At 46.8% G+C, this 26867-nt stretch overlaps 2 protein-coding genes across 3 annotated transcripts; both read left to right on the forward strand.

Moving 5' to 3' along the window:
• Positions 1-1441: 1441 nt before the first annotated feature.
• On the forward strand, positions 1442-14052 carry GPKOW (G-patch domain and KOW motifs). Of its 2 annotated transcripts, none has more exons than XM_083719186.1 (11): positions 1442-1804; positions 3209-3354; positions 4311-4450; positions 4551-4657; positions 6173-6383; positions 7659-7791; positions 8006-8141; positions 9188-9344; positions 9865-9934; positions 10819-10904; positions 12849-14052. In XM_083719186.1, exons 1-11 carry the CDS (start codon positions 1476-1478, stop codon positions 12978-12980), a joined length of 1647 nt encoding a protein of 548 aa, XP_083575312.1. In that variant the 5' UTR covers positions 1442-1475; the 3' UTR covers positions 12981-14052. The 2 variants fall into 2 exon arrangements, 1 of the variants encoding a protein (XP_083575312.1); XR_014559365.1 differs by having other exon boundaries at positions 1461-1804; positions 9865-10065; positions 10324-10904.
• Positions 14053-15331: 1279 nt separating this feature from the next.
• Positions 15332-26142, forward strand: WDR45 (WD repeat domain 45). Its single transcript, XM_083719383.1, has 11 exons — positions 15332-15436; positions 17001-17111; positions 17674-17748; positions 17850-17954; positions 19100-19205; positions 20069-20163; positions 20309-20388; positions 22058-22266; positions 24623-24724; positions 24806-24951; positions 25627-26142. Exons 2-11 carry the CDS (start codon positions 17063-17065, stop codon positions 25734-25736), a joined length of 1077 nt encoding a protein of 358 aa, XP_083575509.1. The 5' UTR covers positions 15332-15436; positions 17001-17062; the 3' UTR covers positions 25737-26142.
• The last annotated feature ends 725 nt before the right edge of the window (positions 26143-26867 follow it).

Consider the following 26867-nt stretch of genomic DNA (forward strand, 5'->3'; position numbering starts at 1 on the left):
CTCTTGCTGTTCTGGCTTCTGAGATTCAGAATATTTTTTTTCTTGTTTTGATCCTTCAAAAACTAGGTGGGTCTTGTGGTCTGGTGTGTCTTATAGAGCGAAAAATACGGTATTATGAGTTCAGACCGTTAAGGGGTTTAGCAGAGAATAAGCATCCGCTTGAAATTCATCTCTCAAAACTGGATAGTTAAGTTGTTCCAAGTGCGGTGTAGATAACACCAAGGTTGCTGGTTTGATCCCCATACAAACAGCCGCTTAAATTCCTGCATCGGACTAGATGATCCTCAGGATCCCTTCCAACTCTACAATACTATGAAAATGCATTCTGCACTTTTTTATTGCACTTGTGAAACCCTGGAGAGCTGCTGCCATTCAGAGTAGATGGTTCAAGGGTCTGACTCAATACATGGCAGCTTCCTAAGCCCGTTATTAGTTCCTAATTCTTCTTGTATCCCAGGACTGGGTGCTGGCACTGTGAGAGGGTTCCCGGGTGGAGACTTAGCTTAACCTCAGCTTCTTGTTGCAAAGCAACCACAAACAGAAAATGAAGCTGTAAACCTGTTTTGAATCCGCAGCACTTCAGAATGAAAGGTGGAGACAGGCTTGTGAATGATTTGCTACTGTATACCAAAATAATTAAATCTTTCTAGGGGGAAAAAAATTCCCTTGGGCAGAGAAACATGGTGCGGTGTGTCAAGGTGTGTGTGTGGAAGACTCCATCCCAGTTTTCTCCTTGACATTCCACACTTCTGTGTGCAGGGTGAGCCCATCATGCGAGTCCTCACATGCAGCGTGGAAATGGTGCAACCCAGAAACAAGTCCCCACTCCACCCTACCCAGCTTCCTATAAATCTTAGATCTGAGAGACGCTGTTGGTATGGAAAGGCAGACAGGCAGGATTCATACTAACGTAACCGCCCTGTGACCTAAATCTAATAAATAAACAAGCTCTCTGCAGCTGCTTAGCGTCGTAACAGGGAGAAACCAACAGGTGAAGAAGGCTCTTCCCTCTACAGAAATGCAACCGATGGAACAGAGCTTCATCTGTTGAATGTCTGCCTGTCCCACCAATTTCAGAGAGCACGGAGTCCCAAAGGAGGCCTAGACTGGCTACCCCAAAACGCGCCGTCCTTTCCCCATGGAGATATAAATCCCATATATACCGGAAGCAAGTCGCCCGCTGAAAACGGCCCGCGGTGGTTGTTTTTCACATGCCGGAAATGGATGGCCAATGCAGGGATCGGTAACTATGCCCCGCACCACGCATGCGCAAAGAATATTACAGTAAACGAGGCGCTACTCGCTCGTCTGCGTCAGTATGGCGCATGCGCAGTTTGCATGTCTTGCGCGCCTCCCGGATCACTGCGCTTGCGCAGTGTCTTCTGGCTGTCGCAAGGAAGCACGGGAGTTGTAGTGTTTTGCTTTATTCTTTCTCTGATTTGAGGGAGTAGAGAAGCCCTCTGCCGCGCTGCACCATGGGAGTTATAGTTATTCCTCCCCCCGCCCCGCTTGCTCTCCCATGGAGACGGGAGGGGCCCAGAAACTCCGTCTCCCATAATGCCCAGCGGACGACGCAAGTGACGCCAAAGGTACGCGAGGGAGGGAAGGAGCGACGAGGAAGCGAAGGGAAAATGGCGGACGGGGCCGAGAAGCCAGCGGGGGCGCAAGCTGCCCCGGTGTCGTTCGGCTTCACGCGGACAACCGGGCGGAGGCGGTTTCTTTTCGTGACGGGGCAGGATGGCGGCGGCGAAGCGAAGCAGGAGCCTGATTTCCTCTCCGCCATTGAGGGGCGCGAGTTGCAAAGGTAGTTGGAGGAGGAGGAGGCGGGCGGCGGGGGTCGTCTGCGCGGCGCCTCAGTCGCTCGCTTGAGCGGCTGGTTTGGGCTGCGCCTTGCCAGGCCGCGCTTGTCCCTGGCGGGCTCGGTGGTGCCGCTTCTGGCGTGGCTGAGGAGAGAGAGAGACGGGGAGGGGGAGATATCCCCACATGCAGAAAGCTAGCGGGCCAGGCTCTGCCTTCGCCTTCTCCCCGAGATGCCAGAGCGGATGTCACAGGGCTTTGGGTTATTTATTTATTTTAGAGTGTTGGTTCTCAGGTTTCCACCCCCCCCCTTCCGGGTTACACTTTCAGATGAAAAATTTGCTTGCAGCACACCGATTTTTTATTGCTAATACACTGGGAAACAAAAAGCAACAACTCCCAGCCTGGATCGGGGTGGGAATTCTGCCTGTCTCTTCCCTGTCCATACTCATGTTACTTAGCCATCCTTGATCCTTGGTCATGATGGCTGAGGCTGACAGGAAGCCCACAAACATCTGGAGAGCCACAGGTTGCCAATCTGTTGCAGCTGCTGCACAAAACACTTGCATCCCAATGTGTGATCTGGACTTTCCACCACAATACAAATACAGAGATGGGTTCTCCTAATGAACTTAAATTCTTCACCTTGGCAGTGGAGGGAAGGGTGACATGGGATCGTGATGCAAGTGAAAGGTATACAGTATTTTTTGTAGTGTTAGTTGCTGGTCATATCAGCAACTGACAGTAGATGCATTTCTTACCCGTATTACTGTTTTTGTCAGTCATTTGCAGGGTCAGTAACCTTTATTCCACCACCCCCTTAAGTTCCTCTGCAGTGCATGTGAAGGCATTTGAAAAAGTTTGTGCCCTTCGGCAGTTGTTGTTGTGGTCAAAAATTGCTGTGTGTGTGTGTGTGTGTGTGTGTTTGTAACACAACAAATTACATGAATGTGTCAGTCAGTGGTGGGGGAACCTCTGGCTGGTGGGCCTTATTAAGCCCACCAGACCTCCCCGTTTGCCCTGAAAGGTTGTTTTGACCAAGCCATGCTCATCTGTCAGTCATCTGATTGCAACAGTGGCTCTACCTGTCCTATGCTAACAGTTTCAAAAGAAGGAATCAGGAGTGCACTCTCATATAATGCCAGGTGATTGACAGGTGACCCCTGCTGACCTCTCAGAGTGTCCTTCAGTGGGTTGGCCCGTATCCTGCTCCCACCGCAAGGGAAACTACAAATCAGTAGAACAAAAATATGTTTTGTTCAAAGCAGTTTTGTTTCTCCCACCAAGTATGAGGGCACCGGATGAGTGATGGAACGAAGCTTGTCAGAATTTCACCCCCACTGTACTTTGCTATCTCTCTGTGAGTAGACAAGCCCTGTTGTGGTCTTACTTGGTGTATGCTTCTCTGCAGTGTTCGGCCAGCCCCACAACCGAAAGAGCTTGTCATTCCCCTGATCCAGAAGAACAAATGGAAGAAGCCAGAGGACCCTGCACCACCCCAGGAACAGGATGGGAACAGCTGCGTAGAGGCCCAAGCAGTCAGGGAGCTCATTGAAGGTGAGTACTCCGTACTCCACCTTCTTTAGAATTGCAGCCTTCTCCCATCCTTGAGAACGGGAGCAGAAAACATCAGGTTGGATTTTTTTACCCCATTGGTCATCACAGTAACCAGACAGGCTAGTCACCTCATTCTTAGGCTGTGGAGGCATACGTGACTCTGAATTGGTAGGAAATGGTCCTTGTCAGTGGAGTTGACAAAAAGCGTTTCTGGTCACCATTGCAACATCAAGGTTCAGAAGGCACTCCCAAGGCTGTGAAGCTGAGGTCAGGATTGTTGATCACCATCAGGCTTGCTTACTCCCCCTTAGGTGACTGTTGACACTCCTTAAAAATGAAGATTGTTGTACAAATATCCAAATCTTTTGGTTTTTGCAAACAGCTGTACTATATGCTGGACTTTGTCCTCTCCCACCCCACAGCCAGCCTAGGAAGGACTGCTTGATTCTGAGGTTTTTTTGCCTTAGCTCTGCAGTATGTTGCTTATGCTTCAGCTAATTGTTTCGCCATACACAGTAAGGACATTAAATCACGAAATAGAACCTAATCGTTTTTATCATGGTTTGATGAATATCAGTTTGTGGTAACACAGACATTTTCCTTTTTTGTTGGAGGCCCCAGTGTTGTGGAATGCCCTCCCTGCTGAAATATGCAAGGCTGCTTGGTTTTGTCATTCTCCTAGCTCTTCAAGACACACCTGTTTAGACAATCATTCCCCTGAACATGAACCTGTTGATCTAACTGTTTTAATTGACCCTTTTAACTGCTCTAATTGTTAAGCTTTTAAACCAGCTTGTTGTATTTTACATTTTGATAGAATTGTTTTGTGGCACATTTTTATTACGTGTGGATATTTCATAATGGGCTTTCTACTTGTAAAAAGTTTAGAAGCCATTTTGGTGTGTGAGCAGTATATAAATTAATAAATCATAACAACTTGATCTCTTTACATTCAGAATCTAGGAAGTCGCAGGAGCAATGGGAGAGTGGCACCAAGATAGACCCTACACTTTCCATTCCCCTCCTCATGCAGAACCGTGTTCCTGATGGCTACGAAGATGGAGATAAAGTGGATGTCAGCCTCCGTCCAGAATCGGTAATAGTGGTGGTGGGTTTCTGTGGACAACCTTCTGAGCTCCTATTCAGGAGAGTTTAATACTTGTCCTCTTTTTCTTTTCCTCCCCTCACATTGTTAGTCAACTGAGGCAGATTATGAAGAGGTACCAGTAGAAGCCTATGGTCTTGCCATGCTGAAGGGCATGGGCTGGAAAGCAGGCGAGGGCATTGGGAACACCTTCAAGCAGTGAGTCCTTGCTGAGCTATTTGGGGAGTTCCCTCCCTCCCTTAAGCCCCCCCTTTTTTGTTTGTTACTGTGTTATGTACTTTTGTGTTTTTATATTGTAAACAGCCCTGTGATCCTTGGATGAAGGGTGGTATAGAAATTTAATTAATAATAATAAAACAGAAAAATCTCAAGGAGCTAATGGTCCAGATTCTGGCAGTTCACAAATAACTGATGGGAAGGGAGAGGAAGGGGATTGGATGTGCGGAGGTTCAGATAATAATTTAATCTACTCTAGATTTGGACTCCATCCTATTTCTGCATGCTTGTGTGGGCTGCACTGCTGGGACAGTGATAACTGAACATGGTGGACTCCACAAGGACATAAAGCAGGGTGTTTGGAGTGGCCTGCTTTGCAACTGTGAAACTCTTCACTTTGCTGGAATGCGCCACAGCATTAATCCTTGCTGAAGCTACTTTTATAATGGCCACAATTAAGCAGGTGGGGAGTAATTTTTAACCCATTTCTAGTATTTTAATAAAAGTTCTGCTCACAGGTTGTATTGAACTAGGGGTTTAGTATCATCTTTGGCATTAAGCCTCTGGTGTGGGCCAGCAACAGTTTGAACGAGGATGTAGCTGAAAGATTATAGCTGAAAATACAGATACATTAGGGAGCATGCCTTATCTCAGTCCAAGGTCAGTTACCAAAATATATTCTAAGCCAGTTAATAGTCCCGGTTCTGCACCAAAAAAAGTTCCTGGCAGTGGCTTGAGGTTAGGGAATGTGTTCCTATGGGAGGCCTGTCACATGTCACAGACATCATAAAGCACTTTTATTCAGAAAAAAGCTTCTGCAGGTTAAAGTGACCCAGAGCTGAAGTGAATTTAGATGCAATCCTAAGAAGGTTGTTTGAGAGAGGCATTCAGAAGGGAAGAAAAGGTGGAGCTGGAACAGTGTTGGGAGAGAGAGAGAGAGAGAGAGAGAGTACCCCAGGAATGGGGAACCTTTGGCCCTCCAGATGTTGTTGGACCTCAACTCCCATTTATCCTTGACCATTGGCCAAGCTGGTTGGGACTGATGGGAGTTGGGGGTCCCTAAAGACTGAGAAGGTCATGGGTTCTCCGCCCCTCCTGAGCCAATTGCTTGGTAGAATTGGTAGCGTTCTGAATGCAAAAGTAAATAATGGTTTTCCCAGCTTAGTTGGTGATGGGCTGTGGTAAACCCTTTGTAAATGCCTCTGGCTTGGCATGCCTAGCCCTCACTTGTACATGCAGCTCTGTAGCATTGCAACCTTTATTCCCATGGATGCTGAAATCTCCTTTGAGACACCCCAAATTTGCTTGGCAGAAACTTTCCCCGGTGAGTTGTGGCTGTGCCACAATTCAAGTCCACTGCTTCCATGCCCACTTCTGTCCATTATGCAACAGTACAGGGTTGTCTTCTTGTGGGTAGAAACGCTGCCCCAAATTGGACAGAGTCAGTGATGTGTTTCTTTCTCATCCCATCCTGCTCCTCTTCTTGCTCACATTAAGAGACGTGAAGCCTCCAGAGCACCGTCTTCGACCCAAGGGTCTGGGCCTTGGAGCAGACCGCTCAGCAGCCCAGGATTTGCAATCCTCAGCACCCCGGCGACCTCCCAAACCTGGTGAGGAGCCTTCCAAGAGCAAGGATGAGCCATTGGGATTGGTTCCAGGAGGTGCAGTCTACATTGAGGCTGGACCTCACAAGGAGCTGTATGGGAAGGTGAGCTGTTTCTTTCTGCAAACTCCTGCTATTTGTCACTTTGTGCTCAGGTCTGTGTTGACCCGGGGTTTAGTATTCTGCAAGCAAGCAGGAGGGGCTCCTGAGAGAGGCATAAACATTCACTAGGGAAGGCATATAGCCTCTACCCTGTCTCTTTCCACTCAACTTAATGCTTATACAGCTCAGGACCAGGATACTTGAAAGAGTGTCTCTTTATATTCCCAGTCAATCTTACCCACTCTGCACAATATAAGAATTGTGGCACCCATCCTTTGGAAAATTATCGCCTGTTAAATATTAGCCAGGCACCATCTGCATTTTTTTTTCCAATTACTGAAGACATTTCTTTTCTAACAAGACGTTTAGGTAGAGATCTTTCCTAGTCTGCTTCTATATTGGAATTGTTTTTAAAACGTTGTAAATAGGGTTTTGTTTTTTGCTTGTTGTATGCATCCCTGTGCTGCTTTGGGAGGAAGGGTGGAATATAAATAAATATAATCATCATAATTGAATCAGAAGGTGGAGAATGGACCCACCCATAGGGCACCTGTGACATAAGACTGACTGGATCCTGCCACCTGATACAGCTGGTTTTCCAGGTTTTAACTGCTTCCTTGGGATGTCTTTCTTGGTACCTATTTGCAGGTGGTTGTGGTGGGGACTTGTCAGCTGCCTCGAAGTCTTTGTACTAGTTTGGTGGGGTCAGCCTATTTTGGGTCTTTGAGTTGAGGTTTGCTTTGTAAGTGTTGTAGAAAGTCCATACACAGTATGTTCCTGCTCTACAGGCTACTCAGTGGAAAGAGATAGATAGATAGATAGATAGATAGATAGATAGATAGATAGATAGATAGATAGATGAGCTTGGTCTGATATATGAGCAAGGACCATAACAAAACTATGCTCTGTTTTCCATATTTGCCTGTCTTTTTACTACTTTGGGAAGAGAGTACTGTTTGTGGGTTGAATCCAACTCCATCTGTTCATGAGCAGAAAGGACTTCCACTTGCACAACACAACTGCCCCTTTATTTCTCTCCACCCACCTCCACAGCCCTCTGTGTGCCCCCCAGATCTGTTTCAGATGATCTGCCAATCCTCCAGAGCAGATTTTGAGGGTCATGCAGGGGAGGGAGGAGCAGAAGGGGAAAACCTGTTATGTAAGTAGAAGTCAACTTTAGCACCCACCCTGTAAATTCTGCATTTTTGTTACACCCAAGGCATTCTGGACATTGTAGTTTTCTGAATGACATTTTGCTTCCCTCTTGCTCTTCCATAGATTGAAGGCGTAGATGGAGATAATGCTCGTGTCATGGTGAAATTGGCCATTGGTGGGAAAACAGTAACTGTGAGCCAGCATGGAGTCCGACCTGTGACCCAGAAGGAATACGATAAACTGGCCAAAGACCTGAGTAAGTTTTGGCTCCCTTCCCTAATGAGGTCACCTAATGTTGCCTTCAGTTCTTCCTTTGCGATCTATTCTGGGGTTTCCCATACAGATTTCTGACATTTGCCTGTGTCTTGCTTTGGGGGCTTGGGTTGCAAATGAGCAGACAGCTTATGCAGCCTCCTCCTTTCAGTCTGAGTGTCCCCTCAAGTTTGCTGCTTTTGCCCCTCCCACTGCAGGCCGCCTCAGTAAGGCCCACAAAGAGAAGGAGGCAGAACAGAGGAATGGGACCAAGTCCGAATCAGATCACAGAACTTCAGAGGACAAAAAGGAGGAGAAGGAGAGGAAAAGGAAGCACCCACCTGGGGCCGAGAGGTAATGGCATCAGTATATGGTGGGGCATCTGTGCTGCCAGTTCTGGAGAAGCAACTGTACTAGCAGCCTCTTTGCTAGTGACTTAGTCAAGGCTAGATTATCCACAGAATGTCTTTAGGCATCAAGAGGAGCCTTTGCCAGAACACTGTGCATCTTTTAACTTTGCTTCAAAGACCGCTCAGGTTAACTGACAGCCGTTGAAGCTGACAGTGGACTAGTTTGCAAGTCATGCTAAGTCACAGTAAGAATAAACGTTGGTTTAGCCGTGAACAAGCTGCATGCTGGCACTTGTGGCGAAACAAACTGCAAGTCTTGACTTAGTGTTACGTTTGAACCAGAGCGTGTGGTTTGCTTCTGTCCAACCCAGGAGCCAAGAACAAACCCTGAGAGAGTTCACCCAGCACCTGGTGAGCTTCTTTAGGTAGTGGAAATTATTCCAACCCCCGGGCTGTGTTTTACTTGATAACAAAGATTTTCATCTCAATATAATCTGGTACAGTTTAAACCATGGATCTGGAACCTGGGGCTCTCCAGATATTGTTGGACTCCAACACTCTTCTATGCCAGTCAGAGGTGACTGGAGCTATCGTTCTAACAGCCTCTAGAACAGACATCCCCAACTTGCGGCCCTCCCGATGTTTTGGCCTACAACTCCCATGATCCCTAGCTAACAGTGGTTAGGGATGATGGGAATTGTAGTCCAAAACATCTGGAGGGCTGAAGGTTAGGGATGCCTTTTCTAAAATACAAGGAGAGCCCTGCAGGATTAGACTGGTGGCCCATCTAGTGCATCATTCTGTTCTCACAGTAGCCATCCAGGTGTCTCAGAGGAAATGCGCAAGCAAGACCTAAGTACAAGAGCACTCTTCCCAGCTGCAGTTTTCGGTGACTGATCTTCAGAACATACTGAGCATGGAGGCAGAGCATAGCCATCGTGGCTAGCAGCCGCTGATCTGGAGGGCCATGGGTTACTTGTCCTTGGTTTTAGCAGCAATCCCTCATGAGTGGCACTAATACTTGACTGCTTCTGTGCCTTTTGCTCATAGAGATGACCGTGCTGTGAAGCAGAATAAGGGTGGCGGTGGCAGCAGCAGCAGCAGCAATAGCAATTCCTCTTCCAGATCTTCTCACTGGTTGCGGCGAGACCTGCGGGTCCGCTTTGTGGATAAGCTCTTCAAGGGAGGCAAATACTACAATACCAAGGTATTTCATGGAAGTTCCCTTTTTAACATGGGCCAGTTTTATAGGAGGCCTCACTCAGCCCCCCCACTTGCTGCTGTCCCTTAAAACAGTTGCCAGCGCTGCAGCAGAGCATGTATGCCAAGTCTGCTCCCATGCCATCTGTCATTTGGGCCATAGGATGGATTTCCAAAGTTAATTTTCTTGAGGGGGTGGGGGACCCTTCATCCAACGTTGGGCTACAGCAAGACTGGGTATTTTTGGAGAGTTGCTTATTTGAAAACAACAACTATATAAAAATGCAGCAATTGCATCAAAACCTCTCTGCACTCCCCCATTAAAAGCTGTGGTGATGCATTCCTGAGAGATGCCCATGCCACTTCAGAATGTGAATGCTTTCTTCTGTATTGAGGTTAAACTCCCTTTTGATCAGAGTTCCCCACGCACCCAAGACCAAGCCTGTACCTGAGCTCTAATCTTAGAGGCGAAATGGCATGAAATCTTGTGCTGGCTTTTCCCCCCACCCTACCCCACTCCCCTCCAGATGGTAATCGAAGATGTCCTCAAGCCAGACTCATGTGTCTGCCGAACAGAAGAGGGGCGCGTTCTGGATGGTGAGTGTGTTCCTGACTCTTCCTGACTATCCCTGGCTTTCCCTTGGAACCTGAGGCTGTATTTGTGTAGTTAAACTGCCCTCGTATAGTTAAGGTAGAAGAACATTTTCCTATTCTTAACCAGTACAGTGGTACCTCACAAGACGAATGCCTCGCAAGACAAAAAACGTGCAAAAGAGTTTTCCGTTTTTTGAGTCGTTCCGCAAGACGAATTTCCCTATGGGCTTGCTTCGCAAGACGAAACCTCTTGCGAGTTTGTTTCCTTTTTCTTAAAGCCGCTAAGCCGTTAATAGCCGCTAATAGCCGTGCTTCGCAAGACGAAAAAACCGCAAGACGAAGAGACTCGCGGAACAGATTAGTTTCGTCTTGCGAGGCACCACTGTAAATAGTAAGGACCAGAGTGCTTAAAAGGCTAGGTGCTTCACCCCACACCATTAGAACCCCAGTTTGTTTTTGGAGCCCCTCCCAAGCGGATCCAGTTTGTCACCTGCAACTTGGAGGGGGAAGGGTAGAAAATACAGGTGGACTCTTTGCAACAAAGGGGCCTTCCTACAGGAAAGTGAGAGATCTCTATCTATGGCAGCCAGAGCCCTAGCTTCAGCCAAGGGTAGCAGGAGGGTCTTAGAATGTGACTTGTAATTAGATGGAGAAACTGTGGGTGACCAGGCTAGTGGCCCACCAAATTGTTGCTACTTCATCTGACCTCTTCTGATGGCCGAAGTAGTAGCCTCTGGGTTAGCTCAGTTGGTAGAGCGTGAAACTCTTAATCTCAGGGTCACATGTTCCAGTCTCACATTGGGCAAAAGGACTCCTGCATTGCAAGGGGTTGGACTAGATGGCCCTGTGTTCCCTTCCTTCCAACTCTCTGATTCCTCCTTCCACAGGAATTCACGAGTCCATGCTGGAGACAGTTATCCCTCGAAGTGATTCGGACTTGGTCATGGTGGTGCTAGGGGAACAGGCTGGCCGGGTGAGTCACAGATCACGATGGGTGGGGCCTGAGCCATTACCATGGGACAGGTTGGGCCTCTCGTGAAATGAGCCTGGTATCGATGGCAGAGGAGCAGCAGCGGAGCACTTCTTCCAGGTGCAAGAGAATCCTGAGGGTTGCTGGGGAGGTCTCTGAGCTTCTCTTTATATTGGAATATGAGCTGCTCAATTCTACTCTAAAAAAAACACACACACATGCAAATTATGCAAATGAAGTGAGAGAGATTCAAGGAAGCACTGGACAGAGAATGACACCGGTGGGGGTGGAGGGTGGAGATTATTTGTTGTCCTCGCTTCAGAAACATGTAGCCTACATTCCTGATTCAGCTTCCTGGGTGTAGCTTTTAAGCCTAAGGCTTTGCTCAAATGGTCGGTGTCAAGACTCGGCCCACAAATTCCTAACAATAATGTTCCAATGTTAGTCCTACTTGGAGTGGACTCACTGAAATTAATGGACAGGACTAACAGGTCCAGCCATTTCAGTGAATCTGCTCTAAGTATGATGGTTGAATACAACCCAGTGTCTCTGAGCATGTGTAGCGTGCTTTTTCCTCTCTTACCACAGCCACCTCTTGCATGTAAAAATGTCATTCCCCTCTCACTCTATATCCCATGCGTTCAAAGTGTCAAGCAATAGTTTAAATTTATTTATTTAAAATGATGTGGGCTTATGTCTTACAGTTATTGCAATAAAGATGATGAATAAGCTACATAAGTGGGTGCTAAATGTGATTGTTGGAAAGCAATAGCAGTATTTTGAATTTTATCTGCAGACATCTTGGAGAACAGTCGAATGGTTAGGGTTTGTTCATTTTTAATCTAGGGTGAGGAATAGGGGAGGGTGACTTTTCTTCTTTCCTTCCCCACACATTTTCCCGTAAGATAGCTGATATTGCAAAGAAAAGAGACACTAAACTAACATTTGTGTCAGTATGCCTTTAAAATATTTATAAAGCTCTGATATTAAAAACAAAACATTCAGAGTGGTTCCAAACAAGAAAACCTAATCCACAATAAAACTAACACAGTAATTCATAACTTGGATTAAAAATGCAGTACACACAGCAGATGGTATGTGCCAGGCCAATATTACTGGGTAGGGAAGGTCTGGGTGATCAGAAGAGGTAATTTATAGTCATCTTTTCATTAAAATCAATCCCAGAATGGGGTGCAATACACAAGTATATGATACATGATAAAATAGAAAAATCAGACAGCAATGATAAACCAAATTGGCATCCGAACACTGTAAGTGTGACAATATTTGTCAACTAACTAAATCTCTGTGTAAATAAAAATGTGCCTACAAAATGCCTAAAGCCCATCAGCAAGGGCAGGGGTGCCGCTATAGAAAATTCCTTCTTGCATGTCACCACACCTTGCACAGTCAGCAGGTGTGGCCCTGGTAAGAGGGTGTCTGTAGGCTCTCCAAAGACTGGCCTGGTGCACAGGGCTTTTATGTCCACATAGGCACCTTGAATGTGGCTTGGTAGCTAATTGGCAGCCAGTGCAGCTCCTGTACACCTGGTGTTGCATGTTCACAGTTAACCACTGTTCTCTCCAACCTTGCTACCATGTTGCTGCTTCTGAACCAAGCCTAAAAGCAGCCCTGCACTGCAACAATCCAGTTGTGAAGTTACAAATGCACGCACTGCTGTGGCTAAGCTATCACTGTCCAAGTGACTTCCATAACCAGAGCTGCAAACAGCAGGCAGGGTTTGCTGATAAAGCTCATGCCAATGTTGAAATCTTAACTTGAAAAGTCAAGGGCTGATGGGAAAATGGAGCTAAGCACACATAGACACATGGTGTGTGATGATATGCAGTGTGCATGGGGAGAGCAGTGCATGCTTGCATCTGTTAAAAAACACCAAAACCCTCTGCAGTCATGCAATGAGTTACTCTCTGCTTTCTCTCCTCCTAGGTGGGCCGCATTCTTCGTCGAGACAAGGCGCAGAGCCGCGCATTGGTGCAGCTGCAGCGGGAAGATGAGAAGGTCTTGACGCTAGAGTATGATGCTGTCTGTCACTATGTTGGTGGATCAGAGGATGACTGAGCTCCCTCCAGAATACATAACATCTGCAGGACAGAGGAACTCCTAGACTGAAGGGGCAGCCTTGTTTCTTCAGGGCGGGGAGTGGAATGTTGAGCACATTAGAGGACAATGAACAAGACTGCCTCCATGTTTGAGGCAGGTGCTCAAATCACCCCCACAATTTTCTAGAGTGTTTTTTTTAATATATATATGTGTGAGCTCTAGGTGTGAGGCTGCTTGCAATGTGCACAGACTTGTATCTAAACCAATGACAGCACTCTAGAACCTGAGTGTCAAAGATTGCCAAAGGCAAGAACATCCACAGAGAATGAAATCTAGAGCACAGCCAAATAAGTTGCGGGTCAACTCTTGTTCTAGAGCAACAAGCAATTAGGCTGGCCCCAGATCAAAGCAGTCTAGATCTGTCTGATACAGATCCATGATTCTCGGGGGCTCCTTAATCAGTAATACCTTTCGGTATCTCTTTTTGAACTCTAGGCTGTGCTCTAGAGATGGACTACTGCAATTTGTATGATCTACATAGGAGGGAGAGTGGTATTGTGTGTGTCTGTAGGTGAGACAGCTTGCTCTTAAATCTAAAAATGCTTTTGAGCATTCAGGGATGGAATCTAAAATTATGTCTGACTATCCTGGGTTTTCCAGAATGGTGCCTATTGTTGTTGATAGACCTATGCTTACAGTGTCTGTGGGAAAATATATTCAAGCAATTCATGGGCAGAAGAGAATACACATTGCCTTGTACTAAACTGATGGTCTTTCATGAGGACAAGAGATGAGTCATTTACCCATATGCCCAAAAGAAGGAAGTACACTTATCTTAAAGTCATTCTATAGCAATGAATGCTGACCTGCACAAACTTGGTCATCTTAACTGGGTGTCTGTGCACTCTAAAGAGTTGTGTAAATGATTACCTAAAAGTGGCATGTGGAAAATACATGTCTTCCTAGTTTGCTTTCATCTGCTGTGGAGATGAACATGGGAGGACCCAGCTTTCAAATGAACCAACTTCCATGAATTTCTTTTTAGTTAAATTGTGCTGTAAGCTGTAAATAAACCTCATATTTTTCCTTCTCTTTGTGTGGTTGGTAGTATGATTCTGAGGACAGGTGCAACTGTCTCTCTGCCATTGTGACCCTTGGTTCCTTAGGCAGATTGCCTTGATGATGTTGTTGTTTAATCGTTTAGTCGTGTCCAACTCTTCGTGACCCCACGGACCAGAGCACGCCAGGCACTCCTGTCTTCCACTGCCTCCCGCAATTTAGTCAAACTCAAGCAAAGCTTCGAGAACACTGTCCAACCGTCTCGTCCTCTATCGTCCCCTTCTCCTTGCGCCCTCCATCTTTCCCAATTTTCCAGGGAGTCTTCTCTTCTCATGAGGTGGCCAAAGTATTGGAGCCTCAGCTTCAGGATCTGTCCTTCCAGTGAGCCCTTCAGAATTGATAGGTTTGATCTTCTTGCAGTCCATGCGACTATCAAGAGTCTCCTCCAGCACCATAATTCAAAAGCTTCAGTTCTTCGGTGATCAGCCTTCTTGATGGTCCAGCTCTCACTTTCATACATCACTACTGGGAAAACCATAGCTTTAACTATATGGACCTTTAGCACCCTGTAATTTGACAGTAGGTTTTAGCCCTCTTGGGCTTTTCCAGAAAAGATTTTAATCCGTGGTATCGCTTTACTAGATAATCAGTGTGGTGCTGAGAGAATGGGGCCACCACCTTGCCCTTAAAGCCTTCATCAGTGCTACGCCATGTGTGTGGGGAAAAAATATCTCGCCTGCAGGCGCAATTCCTCCCCACCCCTTCCTCTGCCAGGTTTAATTCTACATGAAGCTAGCTGGGATCAAATCCACTCCATTGCACAGTGCAATGGGGCTTTCTCATTACATTGTCCTGGGATAGTTCAAGTACAGCATGAGAAGCTTAATCTCAGGGTCGTGGGTTCGAGCCCCACGTTGGGCATTGCAGGGGGTTGGACTAGATGACCCTTGTTGGCCCTTCCAACCCTATGATTCTAAAATACTGTGTCTGCTTTAGGAATCACCCAGCCACTAGCAGACTACGTGCTCGCTGCCAGAGCAGCAGTGCTGAAAGGGAGGTTATGCATCCCCTCTTCTGCCTCTTAAGCTTCAACTCGAGGCCAAAACCGGCCGGCAACGCCGAAAAGCTCGGAGTTGCCAGTTTTAAAAATGGCCGCTCGCCTTCCTTCCAGTTTCAAAAATGGCCGCCCTATGGCGATACGGCTCCGAAGGTTCCCTCCCTCCCCGCGGCCTTTCTTGCAGTTTCCAATATGACTGCTGAGGCTTCAGAGTCCCTTCTGCGTCACGTGATACGGAGCCGCTCTGCGCCTCCTCTCGGTGGCCTGGGCAAAGCTAGCCTGGACGGGCGGCTGGTGTTGACGGCGCGGGGAGCGCGACGTCCAGGTAAACAAGGCAGGGGAAGAAGGGGCGCCTCAGGTGAGGAAGGAGGGCAGGGCACGCCGGGCACCTTTGGGGCCAGGAAGAGGTCGAAGGGACGTGCCTGGATCCGAACTGAGACCCCAGGGGTTTGCGTGAGAGGATTTGGGGAGGCAGGAAAAGAGGTTGGGGGGCCTGGCTGTGCCCCGTAAGGTCGGGGCGGGGGGCGGGAAGAGAAGGCACTTTATTATTACCAATTATACACACACACACACACCCCTATGTATTTTTATATATGCACACCCCACTTTCTTCCCTGACAGGGACTCAAAGTGGCTTACAGATAAAATAAGAACAGCTAAAAACATGGGGGGGACGGACGACCATCATTAAAGACAATTAAATATATAATTGTCTAGATATTCCATTTTCAATGTATATTCATTTATTTATTTAGAGCATTTGTACCTTGGCTCATCAGCCAAAACAGCTCCCAGATCAGCGTACACGAAATCAAAGCAAGACTACCCACAGGCTTACATTCTAATTAAGAAATAAAAATGCCACACACAAGGAAAAAGGGACAAGGAAGGAAGTGGAAAATAGAAAACTCAAGACTCAGGCACCAATTTCTAGCCTGTCCTTCCTCTATTGAGCAGCTGACATAGTTCAGAGGCGCCTGATGGAGCCGGACTCCAGCAAAGCTCATGCAATGAACCCTGATTCCTATATCTCTTCCTCTCCCTCTGAGGCAGCTTGACGAAATGGCTGCCCCCAGATGACAGTTGAGAGGAGAAGAGGCCTGAAGAAGCTGGCCTCTTGCAGCAGAGCTAATGGGAAAACTTACAGATAATTACAATAAAAACTGCATGGCACCAGCCCTGGTGTTCCAAAGTTGGAGGGTATTCCAAATTCTGGGAGCAGCCACCATCGCGAAGGCCCTCCCTAGGTCTCAGTTGCAGGGGCATTTACAGAGAATTACCTCCCAAGTGGGAAAATTGATCGGAGGAAGCCACAGGTGCAGGTTATGGTACAATAAAACTTGGGGAAAGTGGAATTATCTGGTAAGAAACCCATCTCAGAGCTGGTTAGCTGGAGGCGGTGAGAGGCAGTATTGGGGATCTGGGGCCACGGGAGGGTGTCATGGAGGTTTTTATGGGCGGTAGAGAGAATCTGAACAGGAAGAGAAAAACATATTGTATAAGGAGGGACAAGACTGACAGTAACCAGAGTCAGAGACTGGGGTGTCCCAGGACAATAATAATAATACTGTAGTAATAATAATAATTATTTACCGTATATTCCACCCATCTGGCTGGGTTTCTTCAGCCACTCTAGGTGGCTTCCAACAAAAGATTAAAAACACATAAAAACATCAGTCATTAAAAACTTCCCTAAACAGGGCTGCCTTCAGATGTCTTCTAAACGTCAGATAGTTTTTTATTTCTTTGACATTTTGATGCCAAGATTTGTAAGCTGGAGGAGCAGGAAACAATGAGAATAACAAATGTAACAGGAAAGTATTGGAGCTGCTTTTCATGTCCTTGGCATTGCTCCTCTGTGTTGATTTCTGTTTCTGACTTCCTCCTCTCCCTCTCATGGCAACCATCACATTGGGAAACAGTGTGTGGGAGCAGTACCCCCTGTGTTCCTGACCCCACTGAGGGGTGTGCCCACAGGCTCATCATGGCACAGCAACGTGGGGTCAACAGCCTCCGCTTCAACCAAGATCAGAGTAAGTGATCTCCTCCTGCTGGATCTCCAGCTTGGATCCTCCACTGCACTTTTACTAGGAGTCATGAGCTCCCCCAAAACTGAGCCTTTCTTTTTGGAGAACTGAAGGATCTTGGGCCTTGAGGAGACAATGTCAGCCTAACATCTGAGGGCAGTGTGTGCCTCTGACTAAAGCTTTCCATTGTGGTTAACTTCCAAATTGTGGGGTGCTGGGACTCAGGCCTACCTCAAAGCTCTTCTCACAATCCCAAGTGATTGGAAAGTATGCAGTGGTTACCTATGGGTGAAAGAAAAGTTCTTTGTTGCTGCTTGGAGGCTTATAGCTTCATTTGTTTTAGGGCCGGGCCCTAGCATTGACTGCAGGGCTTCATCCTGACTCAGACTAAACTTTCAAATGCTACATTTTCAGTGTGTGTTTATTTCCTTTCGTTTATTTTATATGCTGCTGCTCCCTCCAGCCCCTGCAAAATCAAAATTTAAAAACTCTAAAAGTGGTTTGTGACAATAAAAATATACATACAAAATAGCCAGGCATGTTCAATCCGCTCCTTCTTCCACTGTAGGCTGCTTCTGCTGTGCTATGGAGACGGGGGTTCGGATCTATAATGTGGAGCCTCTCATGGAGAAAGGCCACCTTGGTAAGAAATGGAGGGGCCTGAAAATGGAATTGTGGGCACCTGTTTCTTCGACACGCAGGTGTGTGTCCTAAAAGTACCCCTCTCTCTTTTTCCTCTTCCAGATCATGAACAGGTGGGCAGCGTGGGATTGGTTGAAATGTTACACCGTTCCAATCTCCTTGCTATTGTCGGTGGAGGTGGCAACCCCAAATTCTCTGAGATCTCAGGTATGTATTAAGGGAAAGAAGGGAGGGAGGCTGTCAGAACATAGCGTATTTTTCGCTCTGTAAGACGCATTTTTCCCCTCCTAAAAGTAAGGGGAAATGCGTGTGCGTCTTATGGAGTGAATGCAGGCTGCACAGCTATCGCAGAAGCCAGAAGAGTGAGAGGGAGATCTGCACAGCACTCTTTCTCACTGTTCTAGCTTCTGGCTTAGCTGCACGCAGCCTCTTCAGGGGAGTGGGGAGCCTTAATCCCGCTGCCCTGAAGAGGCTGCGTAGCTGTCCCAGAAGCCAGCTATCCCTGCGCACCGATCCCTCTTGCTCTTCTGGCTTCGAGGATAGCCACGCAAAGCCTCTTGAGCGCAGCAGGAGCGCTCCTGCCTCTTTGCTCAAGAGGCTTTGCGTTGCTTTCTTGTTTCTTTTTTTTTATAATATTTTTTATTAGTTTTATGAAATACAGAAAAAAGAATAAAGAGCATATTATAAAAGTAGAAAAAGAAAGTTACAAATTTTCTTATTCTTTTTTCCAAATCTACTGGACTTCCCCGCGTCCTCCCAACCCTGCATTCTCTGTGATACATAACATCTGCAATTTGTTAACTTGTTTCAATACTTATTGTATCTTCCATTTTATCATGTTACCCAATTTCAAATATATTATGACCCAAATCATGTACGTTTTCATTTTAACACAATAAAGTTGTTTCATTATTCTATCTCTGACTTCTTGTACCTTAATTTCCATTTCTTTAATTTAACATTACTGAAGCTAGAATTTCCTAAAAGGTGCGTTTTTTAGCATTCATACAACTTATAATGTTTTTCCAAATAGTCTTTAAATTTTTTTCCAGTCCTCCTCGATTGTTTCTTCTCCCAAGTCTCGGATTCTGCCAGTCATTTCGGCCAGTTCCATATAGTCCTCTTGTTTCTTGTTTTCCTCCTCTAAAAACTAGGTGCATCTTATGGTCGGGTGCGTCTTATGGAGCGAAAAATACGTTAGCGATCTGGCATAGTTGTGATTTCTGGAGATATATAATTGCTTCACTTCCATCACTGAATACTTATAACCTCCAAAGAGGGGGGGGGGGAGTTATCTCCTTGTTGGTTTTCTATGATTATCTTTTCTCACACCCCCAATGTTTTCTTTGTAGTCTTGATCTGGGATGATGCCCGTGAAGGGAAGGAGGGCAAAGAGAAGCTGGTGCTAGAATTCACCTTCACCAAGCCAGCCCTGGCTGTTCGCATGAGGCATGACAAGTATGTTGAAGAATCATCCTGTTTCACCAGGTTCTGGAGCTGATTTGGGATGGGGTATATGGAGTCATGTTCACAGCAGAGGAAAAATTAGGATATAAATGTAGGCACACTATCTTCATTTCTAGTACTCTTGTGTATGGCATTTCCAAATCCAGATTTTGCACCCAGGAATGTTCTTAAAACCGAGCTGTCCATATCAACACAACACAACTAATTGTGTACCGATTGACTGTTGTTTGAAGTGAGTGGACATAACAATTTAACAGCCTTGATGACGATGACAATAAAACAAAAGCATCAGCAAAAAAACACAAGGATCCAACATAAGTCTTGCAATAAAAAAACAGGACTACAGTAAAATGAACACATGAATGTGTACAGGTTTTTTTAATACTGTAAATGTGGCAATGAGAGGATGACGTCCGTATAGCCATGCACTATCTGTGCCTCATATTTTCACCACAATCAGGTCTTGGGAACTTTATATGTTTGTGCATTTTTTTTCCAAGGGACCTTTTTCTGCCTGTGTTAGGAACAGAAGCATATTTTATTCTGCGTGTGCCAAATTTGAGAAAGGGAGAGAGGCATTTAGAATTTTTTGAACGTATATCTGCCGGAATGTAAGCTTGGATCATGGGTTCTCATCTGAGTCCTCCGTGGTAATAAAGAACTGAAGTTTTCCTTTTTTCAAAAATGTGCTCTATAGCCAAAGGAGCAGCTCTGCCATTAATGCAAAGTCAGCTACATCCTTTGCAGAACACTTCTCAGCTATACATGCATGTATAGATGCACATGTGCAGAGAAAGAGTTTAAATTACAGTCCATTTAGTTCTGTGCTTTTATTTTGCTCTTCCCAATTTCAGGATCATCATTGTGTTGCGGAATCGAATCTACGTCTACTCCTTCCCAGATAACCCCACCAAGCTCTTTGAGTTTGACACTCGGGAAAACCCCAAAGGTATGAGCCCCATACAGTCTCTCTCTCTCCTGCTACCTTTACCTGAACAGCCCCTTCTTATGTCAGCAGACCCCATCACAGTCCTATTCATGTATGAGAATCGAGCCCAGCTCTGATTGTTGTCTGCTTTTCCCTTCCACCTCAGGTCTCTGTGATCTCTGCCCCAGCTTGGAGAAGCAGCTCCTGGTTTTCCCTGGGCATAAATGTGGCAGTTTGCAGCTAGTGGTAAGTGGAGAGGGCAGGAAAGGCAGGCATAGGATAACCATCAACAAACCCATCCTTAGTCAGTGCTAGTTTATTATCACTGTCATTTAACAATTTGGAAATGCCTCTGTTGAGCAGTACCAAGGATCTTTCTAATCACAAAAAAAAACAACCTGGCTCATCCAGAACCAGAGGCGGTTTATCCCATTCCCATGTAGTACAGGAAAGGTCAAGGGCATTATCATTACTCATCAAGGATTGTATCCAAAGCTGCCAGTGTAATTTTTCTGGTGCAGTACCCTGTATGTACCCCAAAATCTACCCAGGGGACCCGCCAACCCTCTGGCACTGGTTTTGAGGGCTTTCAGAGGGTTTGAGAAAGCAGGAGAGGAAGAGCACATGGAAGTCCCTTGCCGTTGCAGAAACATGTTGTAGTATGTAAGCTGGCAGGTGGAACCGCAGTTTCCTGGCTCAGTAATTGTATGTTTTTGCTCATTTGCAGATTCTAGTTTTTTATTGATAGATTGTTTATTTTGCTTGGTTAAGCAACCATGTTCACAGATGGATTGTCAAGCAGTCACAGGCAGGGTGTGAACACATCCCTAGTATTGAAACAATTCAGAATTCTGTGTCCTGCATCATAAAAAGCTGTCTGTGTGTGGGTCAAGGTAAACAGTTTGCATATGTATTATATGGGATGAATTGAACAGCTTCCACACATGCCACAGAACCTCTACTGCACTTTAAAAAAAAAAGGTAAAGGACCCTTGGATGGTTAAGTCCAGTCAAAGGCGACTATGTGGTGTAGTGCTCATCTTGCTTTCAGGCTGAAGGAGCTGGCTTTTGTTCATAGTCAGCTTTCCGGGTCATGCAGGCAGCATGACTAAACCACTTCTGGCGCAACGGAATACCGTGACAGAAGTCAGAGCGCATGGAAAAGTCGTTTACCTTCCCACCGCAGCAGTACCTATTTATCTACTTGCACTGGTGTGCTTTCAAACTGCTAAGTTGGTAGAAGCTGGGACAGAGCAATGGGAGCTCACTCCATCAATGGGATTCAAACTGCTGACCTTCCGATCAGCATGCCCAAGAGGCTCAGCGGTTTAGACCACAACGCCACCCACTCCCCTACTGCTCCCCTCTACTTTACTGCGCTAGCAGAAGTTGCACAGTGGCTTCCATTGTATTCAGCTTTATTTTACAGGGATGAGTAAAGATCTATGCAGGGCACTGATTGCCTCGCTCCCTGGTAACAGAAAATCTTGCCTGGTCAAATATCAGCATTGCTACCACGCCAGGCTTCTGAAATTCCTCCAAGCAGTGCCCCTATACTTGGGTTTGTCCTTGCAGTAATAAGGTGACTTATCGCCAGGTGAGTTTTGCCCAGTGCACACAAACATCCTGAGATCAAGGGGGGGGGGGGGATAGAGGGAGAATGCAAGCATGATGTGGCACATGATCAGTCTTTACAAACCATAGGGTTTGGAGGGGCATTTTCTGTCTGGACCAGCCTCCCATGTCTGTGGCTGTGCTGAAACTTGATATTCCCAGTCAAGTGCTAGTATGTGAATCACTAGTTCATTTAGAATCCCACCTTCCGGCTGTTCAGTCACGTGACTTAGAGCAAGCAAGGCTGCATATTAGATCATGCTTCTTCTTTTGACCAAAAACTATTTTGTCCCCAACTTAGGATCTTTCCAGCACCAAGCCTGGGACCTCCTCTGCCCCCTTCACGATCAACGCCCACCAGAGCGAGATTGCCTGCATCTCTCTCAACCAGCAGGGAACTGTGGTGGCCTCTGCCTCTAAGAAAGGAACCCTCATCCGCCTCTTTGACACCCAGACCAAGGAGAAGCTGGTGGAGCTCAGGAGGGGAACAGATCCAGCTACCTTGTACTGGTGAGAAACGACCCACTCCCAGCCATGCATGTTAGGAATACAGTCATACCTCTTGTTATGTCAGTTTCATGTTACGTTCTTTTAGGATATGTCCTGTGGCGACCCAGAAGTACCGGAATGGGTTACTTCTGGGTTTCGCCGCTCACGCATGCGCAGACGTGCAAAATGACATCACACACATGCGCAGAAGCGGCGAATCACGACCCGCAGACACGGGTTGCGTTCTGCTCATGTTGCGAACGGGGCTCCGGAACGGATCCCGTTCGCAACCAGAGGTACCACTGTACATTCTTCACGAAATAGATTAATAGTTCCTGGAAACTTTTAAAAAGCATTCCAGAAGTTTTTTCAATATGTGGGAGTGGCACTCCAAGCTTAATTGATGTCAGCTGGAGATGCAATTAAAAGGAGGAAGTAGAATTTGCAATGTGAGGCACGAGGAGAGCACACATACGCTGTTGGTACGCTTGCTTACAGCTATCTGAAGAAGTGTGCATGCACATGAAAGCTCATACCAATAACAAACTTAGTTGGTCTCTAAGGTGCTACTGGAAGGAATTTTTTTATTTTGTTTCGACTACGGCAGACCGACATGGCTACCTACCTGCTTACAAATAGTTTAGATATATGGTGAAGTGTGCTGCTGATACTATGAGTTTGCGGTATCAGGACTGTTTATTACCAGACTGAAAGTATACCGTGCCGAAGAGAGGAAGAAAGACTGTAAATAGTTTGTAGATGGTAGTAACTAAAAATGCTTGTATAACCAAATAATAATAATAATAACTTATTATTTATACCCCGCCCATCTGGCTGAGTTTCCCCAGCCACTCTGGGCGGCTCCCAATCAAGTGTTAAAAACAATACAGCATTAAATATTAAAAACTTCCCTAAACAGGGCTGCCTTCAGATGTCTTTTAAAGATAGGATAGCTTCTTATTTCCTTCACATTTGAAGGGAGGGCGTTCCACAGGGCGGGCGCCACTACCGAGAAGGCGCTCTGTCTGGTTCCCTGTAATCTCACTTCTTGCAATGAGGGAACTGCCAGCAGGCCCTCGGCGCTGGATCTCAGTGTCTGGTCTGAACGATGGGGGTGGAGACACTCCTTCAGGTATACAGGACCGAGGCCGTTCAGGGCTTTAAAGCTCAGCACCAACACTTTGAATTGTGCTCGGAAACGTACTGGGAGCCAATGCAGATCTCTCAGAACCGGTGTTATGTGGTCCCAGCGGCCACTCCCAGTTACCAGTCTAGCTGCCACATTCTGGATTAATTGCAGTTTCCAAGTCACCTTCAAAGGTCGCCCCAAGTAGAGCACATTGCAGTAGTCCAAGAGGGAGACTATGCTTGCATAAAGTAATTCTTGATTGTGCATTTGAGTGTGGCAGAATTGCATGTTGTTGTTGGTCCTCCAATTACAGCTTGCAGATCATTGTCCCAGGTGGTTCACCATCAAAGATGAGCAGAAGGCTTTTTTGGAAGCAAAACAACTACAGTTATTTTCAGGGATAGGGCCCTGCCAGGTGTTGTTGGAAGCCCCTCAGCCCCCGCCAGCATGGCCCTCGTATTTACGGGACCACCTCTCCTGGTCTGCCCCACAGAGGACCTTAAGGTCCATGAATAACCATAGTTTAGAGGTCCCGGGCCCTAAGGAAGTCAGACTATCCTCCACCAGGGCCAGGGCCTTCTCAGTGGTGGCTCCGACCTGGTGGAATGCTCTTTCCCATGAGACTAGGGCCCTTCAGGATTTAACCTCCTTCCGTCAGCCTGTAAGGCAGAGCTATTCCGCCTGGCCTTTAATTTGAATTCAGCCTGATCTTTTATTTCTCTTCTCTTCTCTTCCCTCCCCCTCCCCTTTTATGAAAATTACCCACTCTGAGACCCCACAGCTAATTCTCCCCTGGCCTCCTCGCTGGCCCAAGTAGGACTAATTCAGCCAGCTAGGCCTGGGGATTATCTATTGCTTATTTCCCCTAAATTGATTTCTGAATTTTGAATTTTATTGTTATTCATGTTTTTGTGCTGTATTTTATGCTTCTTTTACAATTAAGTGTTTTAAATTTGTTGTTAGCTGCCCTGAGCCCAGTTTTTGAACCAGGAAGGGCAGGGTATAAATAAAAAATAATAAAAATTATTATTATTAGTGGCCAGGTGGGCATGGCAGTCCAGCAACATTGAGGATCATTGGGCAGATAGTTTTGTGGGGCTTTGGAGAGATGCTCTGCAGTGGCGACTCTGCTTTTACCTCTCCTGCTCTTTTCGCAGGGAATTTGTCATTGCGTGGATGCAGTGGTGGGGAAGAGATTTTTAATCAGGCGTCCTCACCGATCACCTTAACCTTCTCTTCTCTCCACAGCATTAACTTCAGCCACGACTCTTCATTTCTCTGTGCCTCCAGTGACAAAGGAACCGTCCACATCTTTGCCCTGAAGGATACCCGCCTAAATCGGCGCTCAGCGTAGGTAGTTGGTCGACGCGCTCGAGAGGAAAGCGTTGCTGCCTGTATTTTTCTGACCCTCTTCCTTCCCCCCTCTTGCAGGCTGGCCCGCGTGGGGAAGGTCGGGCCCATGATAGGACAGTACGTGGATTCTCAGTGGAGTCTGGCCAGCTTCACGGTGCCAGCGGAGTCTGCCTGCATCTGCGCCTTTGGCAGGAATACCTCCAAGAACGTCAACTCGGTCATTGGTGAGTGGCACTGATGGGTGGCTGTGGGTGACTCTGTTGTATCGGCTGCTGGACAGCTCGCTGCAGAACAGCTGCAGTTTTGCCCCATGGCGGGCCCTAACGTTAGACATGAGGACACAGCCTGGCTCGGGTTGTGGTTTGGCTGCCACGTTGTGGAGTTTATTGTTATAATCTCTTCCTACACTCCCACAGCTTGGCCACAGACATAGGTAAGGTAAAGGTAAAGGGGACCCCTGACCATTAGGTCCAGTTGTGGCAGACTCTGGGGTTGTGGCGCTCATCTCGCTTTACTGGCCGAGGGAGCCGGCGTACAGCTTCTGGGTCATGTGGCCAGCATGACTAAGCCGCTTCTGGCAAACCAGAACAAACCAGCACATGGAAACTCCGTTTACCTTCCCGCTGGAGTGGTACCTATTTATCTACTTGCACTTTGACGTGCTTTTGAACTGCTAGGTTGGCAGGAGCAGGGACCGAGCAACGGGAGCTCACCCCGTCGCAGGGATTCAAACTGCCGACCTTCTGATCGGCAAATCCTAGGCTCTGTGGTTTAACCCACAGCACCACCCACGGACATAGGAGGGAGGCCCAATTTTGAACTTCCTTCCTCATAAGCTCTCTTTGGATAATCGTTCCTGCTGTGTCCAGAGTGTCTCAGTTCTATTTCTCCTCTTACAGCTATCTGCGTCGATGGCACTTTCCACAAATACGTCTTTACCCCGGACGGCAATTGCAACCGCGAGGCCTTTGATGTCTACCTGGATATATGTGACGATGATGACTTTTGAGCCCAGCTGAGCCCCTGCCATGGGCAGGCAGAAGAAGCTTGCTGGGCAACTGGGGGAGCATTTGCTTTGGGGCATGTTAAGGACCCAGGCTGGGAAAGAACAAGCTTCTGATGGGAATCCCACTGGACTTTTATGACGGGGTGGGATAGATCCTCAGAGAACTCTCCTCACGATGCTGTCGCCTCGGGTATCCTGTTCCTGCGCTCCCTTTGCCTGGCTACCCATCCCATGTGGGACCAGTGAGAAGGCTCAGTGGGGTGGAGTGTTTGGAAAGAGAACTTTTCAGAGTCTGCTCAGCCTGGATTTTGGAAGCTGGGGAGGCAGGTTCCCAGCTCTTGTCAGACATTTGGAGGGGACAGGGTGGAGAAGGGGTAGAACTATCATTAAAGTTCAAGTTCAAATGCTTCTCATTTGCTTTATTGTCATTCTGTAAGGGATGGAAGACAGAGGCTGAAGAATCCAGACCTAGCCTGGGACTAATAGTCCTCTTGGGGGTCATTCATTTGCATCATTTGAGAGGGAATGAATAATCACTTTGTGTGGAGGAGTGGCAGGGATGAGGGGGAAATATTGTTTGAAAAATGGTAGGCCACAGATCATGAGCCAATGCTATTAGGTGTACCTCCCTGCCCCCTGAACACCCTTTTTCTTCACATGGATTTCTGTTTTGAGATCCAGTGTGGTGTAGTGGTTAAGAGCGGTAGACTCGTAATCTGGGGAACCGGGTTCGTGTCTCCGCTCCTTCACATGCAGCTGCTGGGTGACCTTGGGCCAGGCACACTTCTCTGAAGTCTCTCAGCCCCACTCACCTCACAGAGTGTTTGTTGTGGGGGAGGAAGGGAAAGGAGAATGTTAGCCGCTTTGAGACTCTTTAGGGTAGTGATAAAGCGGGATATCAAATCCAAACTCTTCTTCTTCTTCTTTTGTGCATTTTGGCTCCAGTAAGTGCAATTTAGCAAGCTCCCACAATGCATCTGATGCAACAGTGTAAGTTCAGAGGAACTTGCTTTATATTCTCTTTCATTCATAGGCAAAAGGTTGGTTAGATTCCTTATCAACAAACTACTACTGCATGGGCAGGGATTTCTTGCTTAAATGTTTGCATCAATGATCTCCTCTTGTATTTCTGAA

The sequence above is a fragment of the Podarcis gaigeae genome (genome assembly GCF_964106915.1).
Source record: "Podarcis gaigeae genome assembly, chromosome: 17".
Lineage (NCBI taxonomy): Eukaryota > Metazoa > Chordata > Lepidosauria > Squamata > Lacertidae > Podarcis > Podarcis gaigeae.

Bases quoted from the DNA above. Each gene is read 5' to 3' on its own strand.
- WDR45 (XM_083719383.1), top strand. From the start codon at position 17,063: ATGGCACAGCAACGTGGGGTCAACAGCCTCCGCTTCAACCAAGATCAG. The intron at 22,267-24,622 runs GTGAGAAACGAC...TTCTCTCCACAG, and splicing joins GATCCAGCTACCTTGTACTG to CATTAACTTCAGCCACGACT. The intron at 24,952-25,626 runs GTGAGTGGCACT...CTCCTCTTACAG, and splicing joins GAACGTCAACTCGGTCATTG to CTATCTGCGTCGATGGCACT.
- GPKOW (XM_083719186.1), top strand. From the start codon at position 1,476: ATGGGAGTTATAGTTATTCCTCCCCCCGCCCCGCTTGCTCTCCCATGG. The intron at 3,355-4,310 runs GTGAGTACTCCG...CTTTACATTCAG, and splicing joins AGTCAGGGAGCTCATTGAAG to AATCTAGGAAGTCGCAGGAG. The intron at 9,345-9,864 runs GTATTTCATGGA...ACTCCCCTCCAG, and splicing joins GCAAATACTACAATACCAAG to ATGGTAATCGAAGATGTCCT.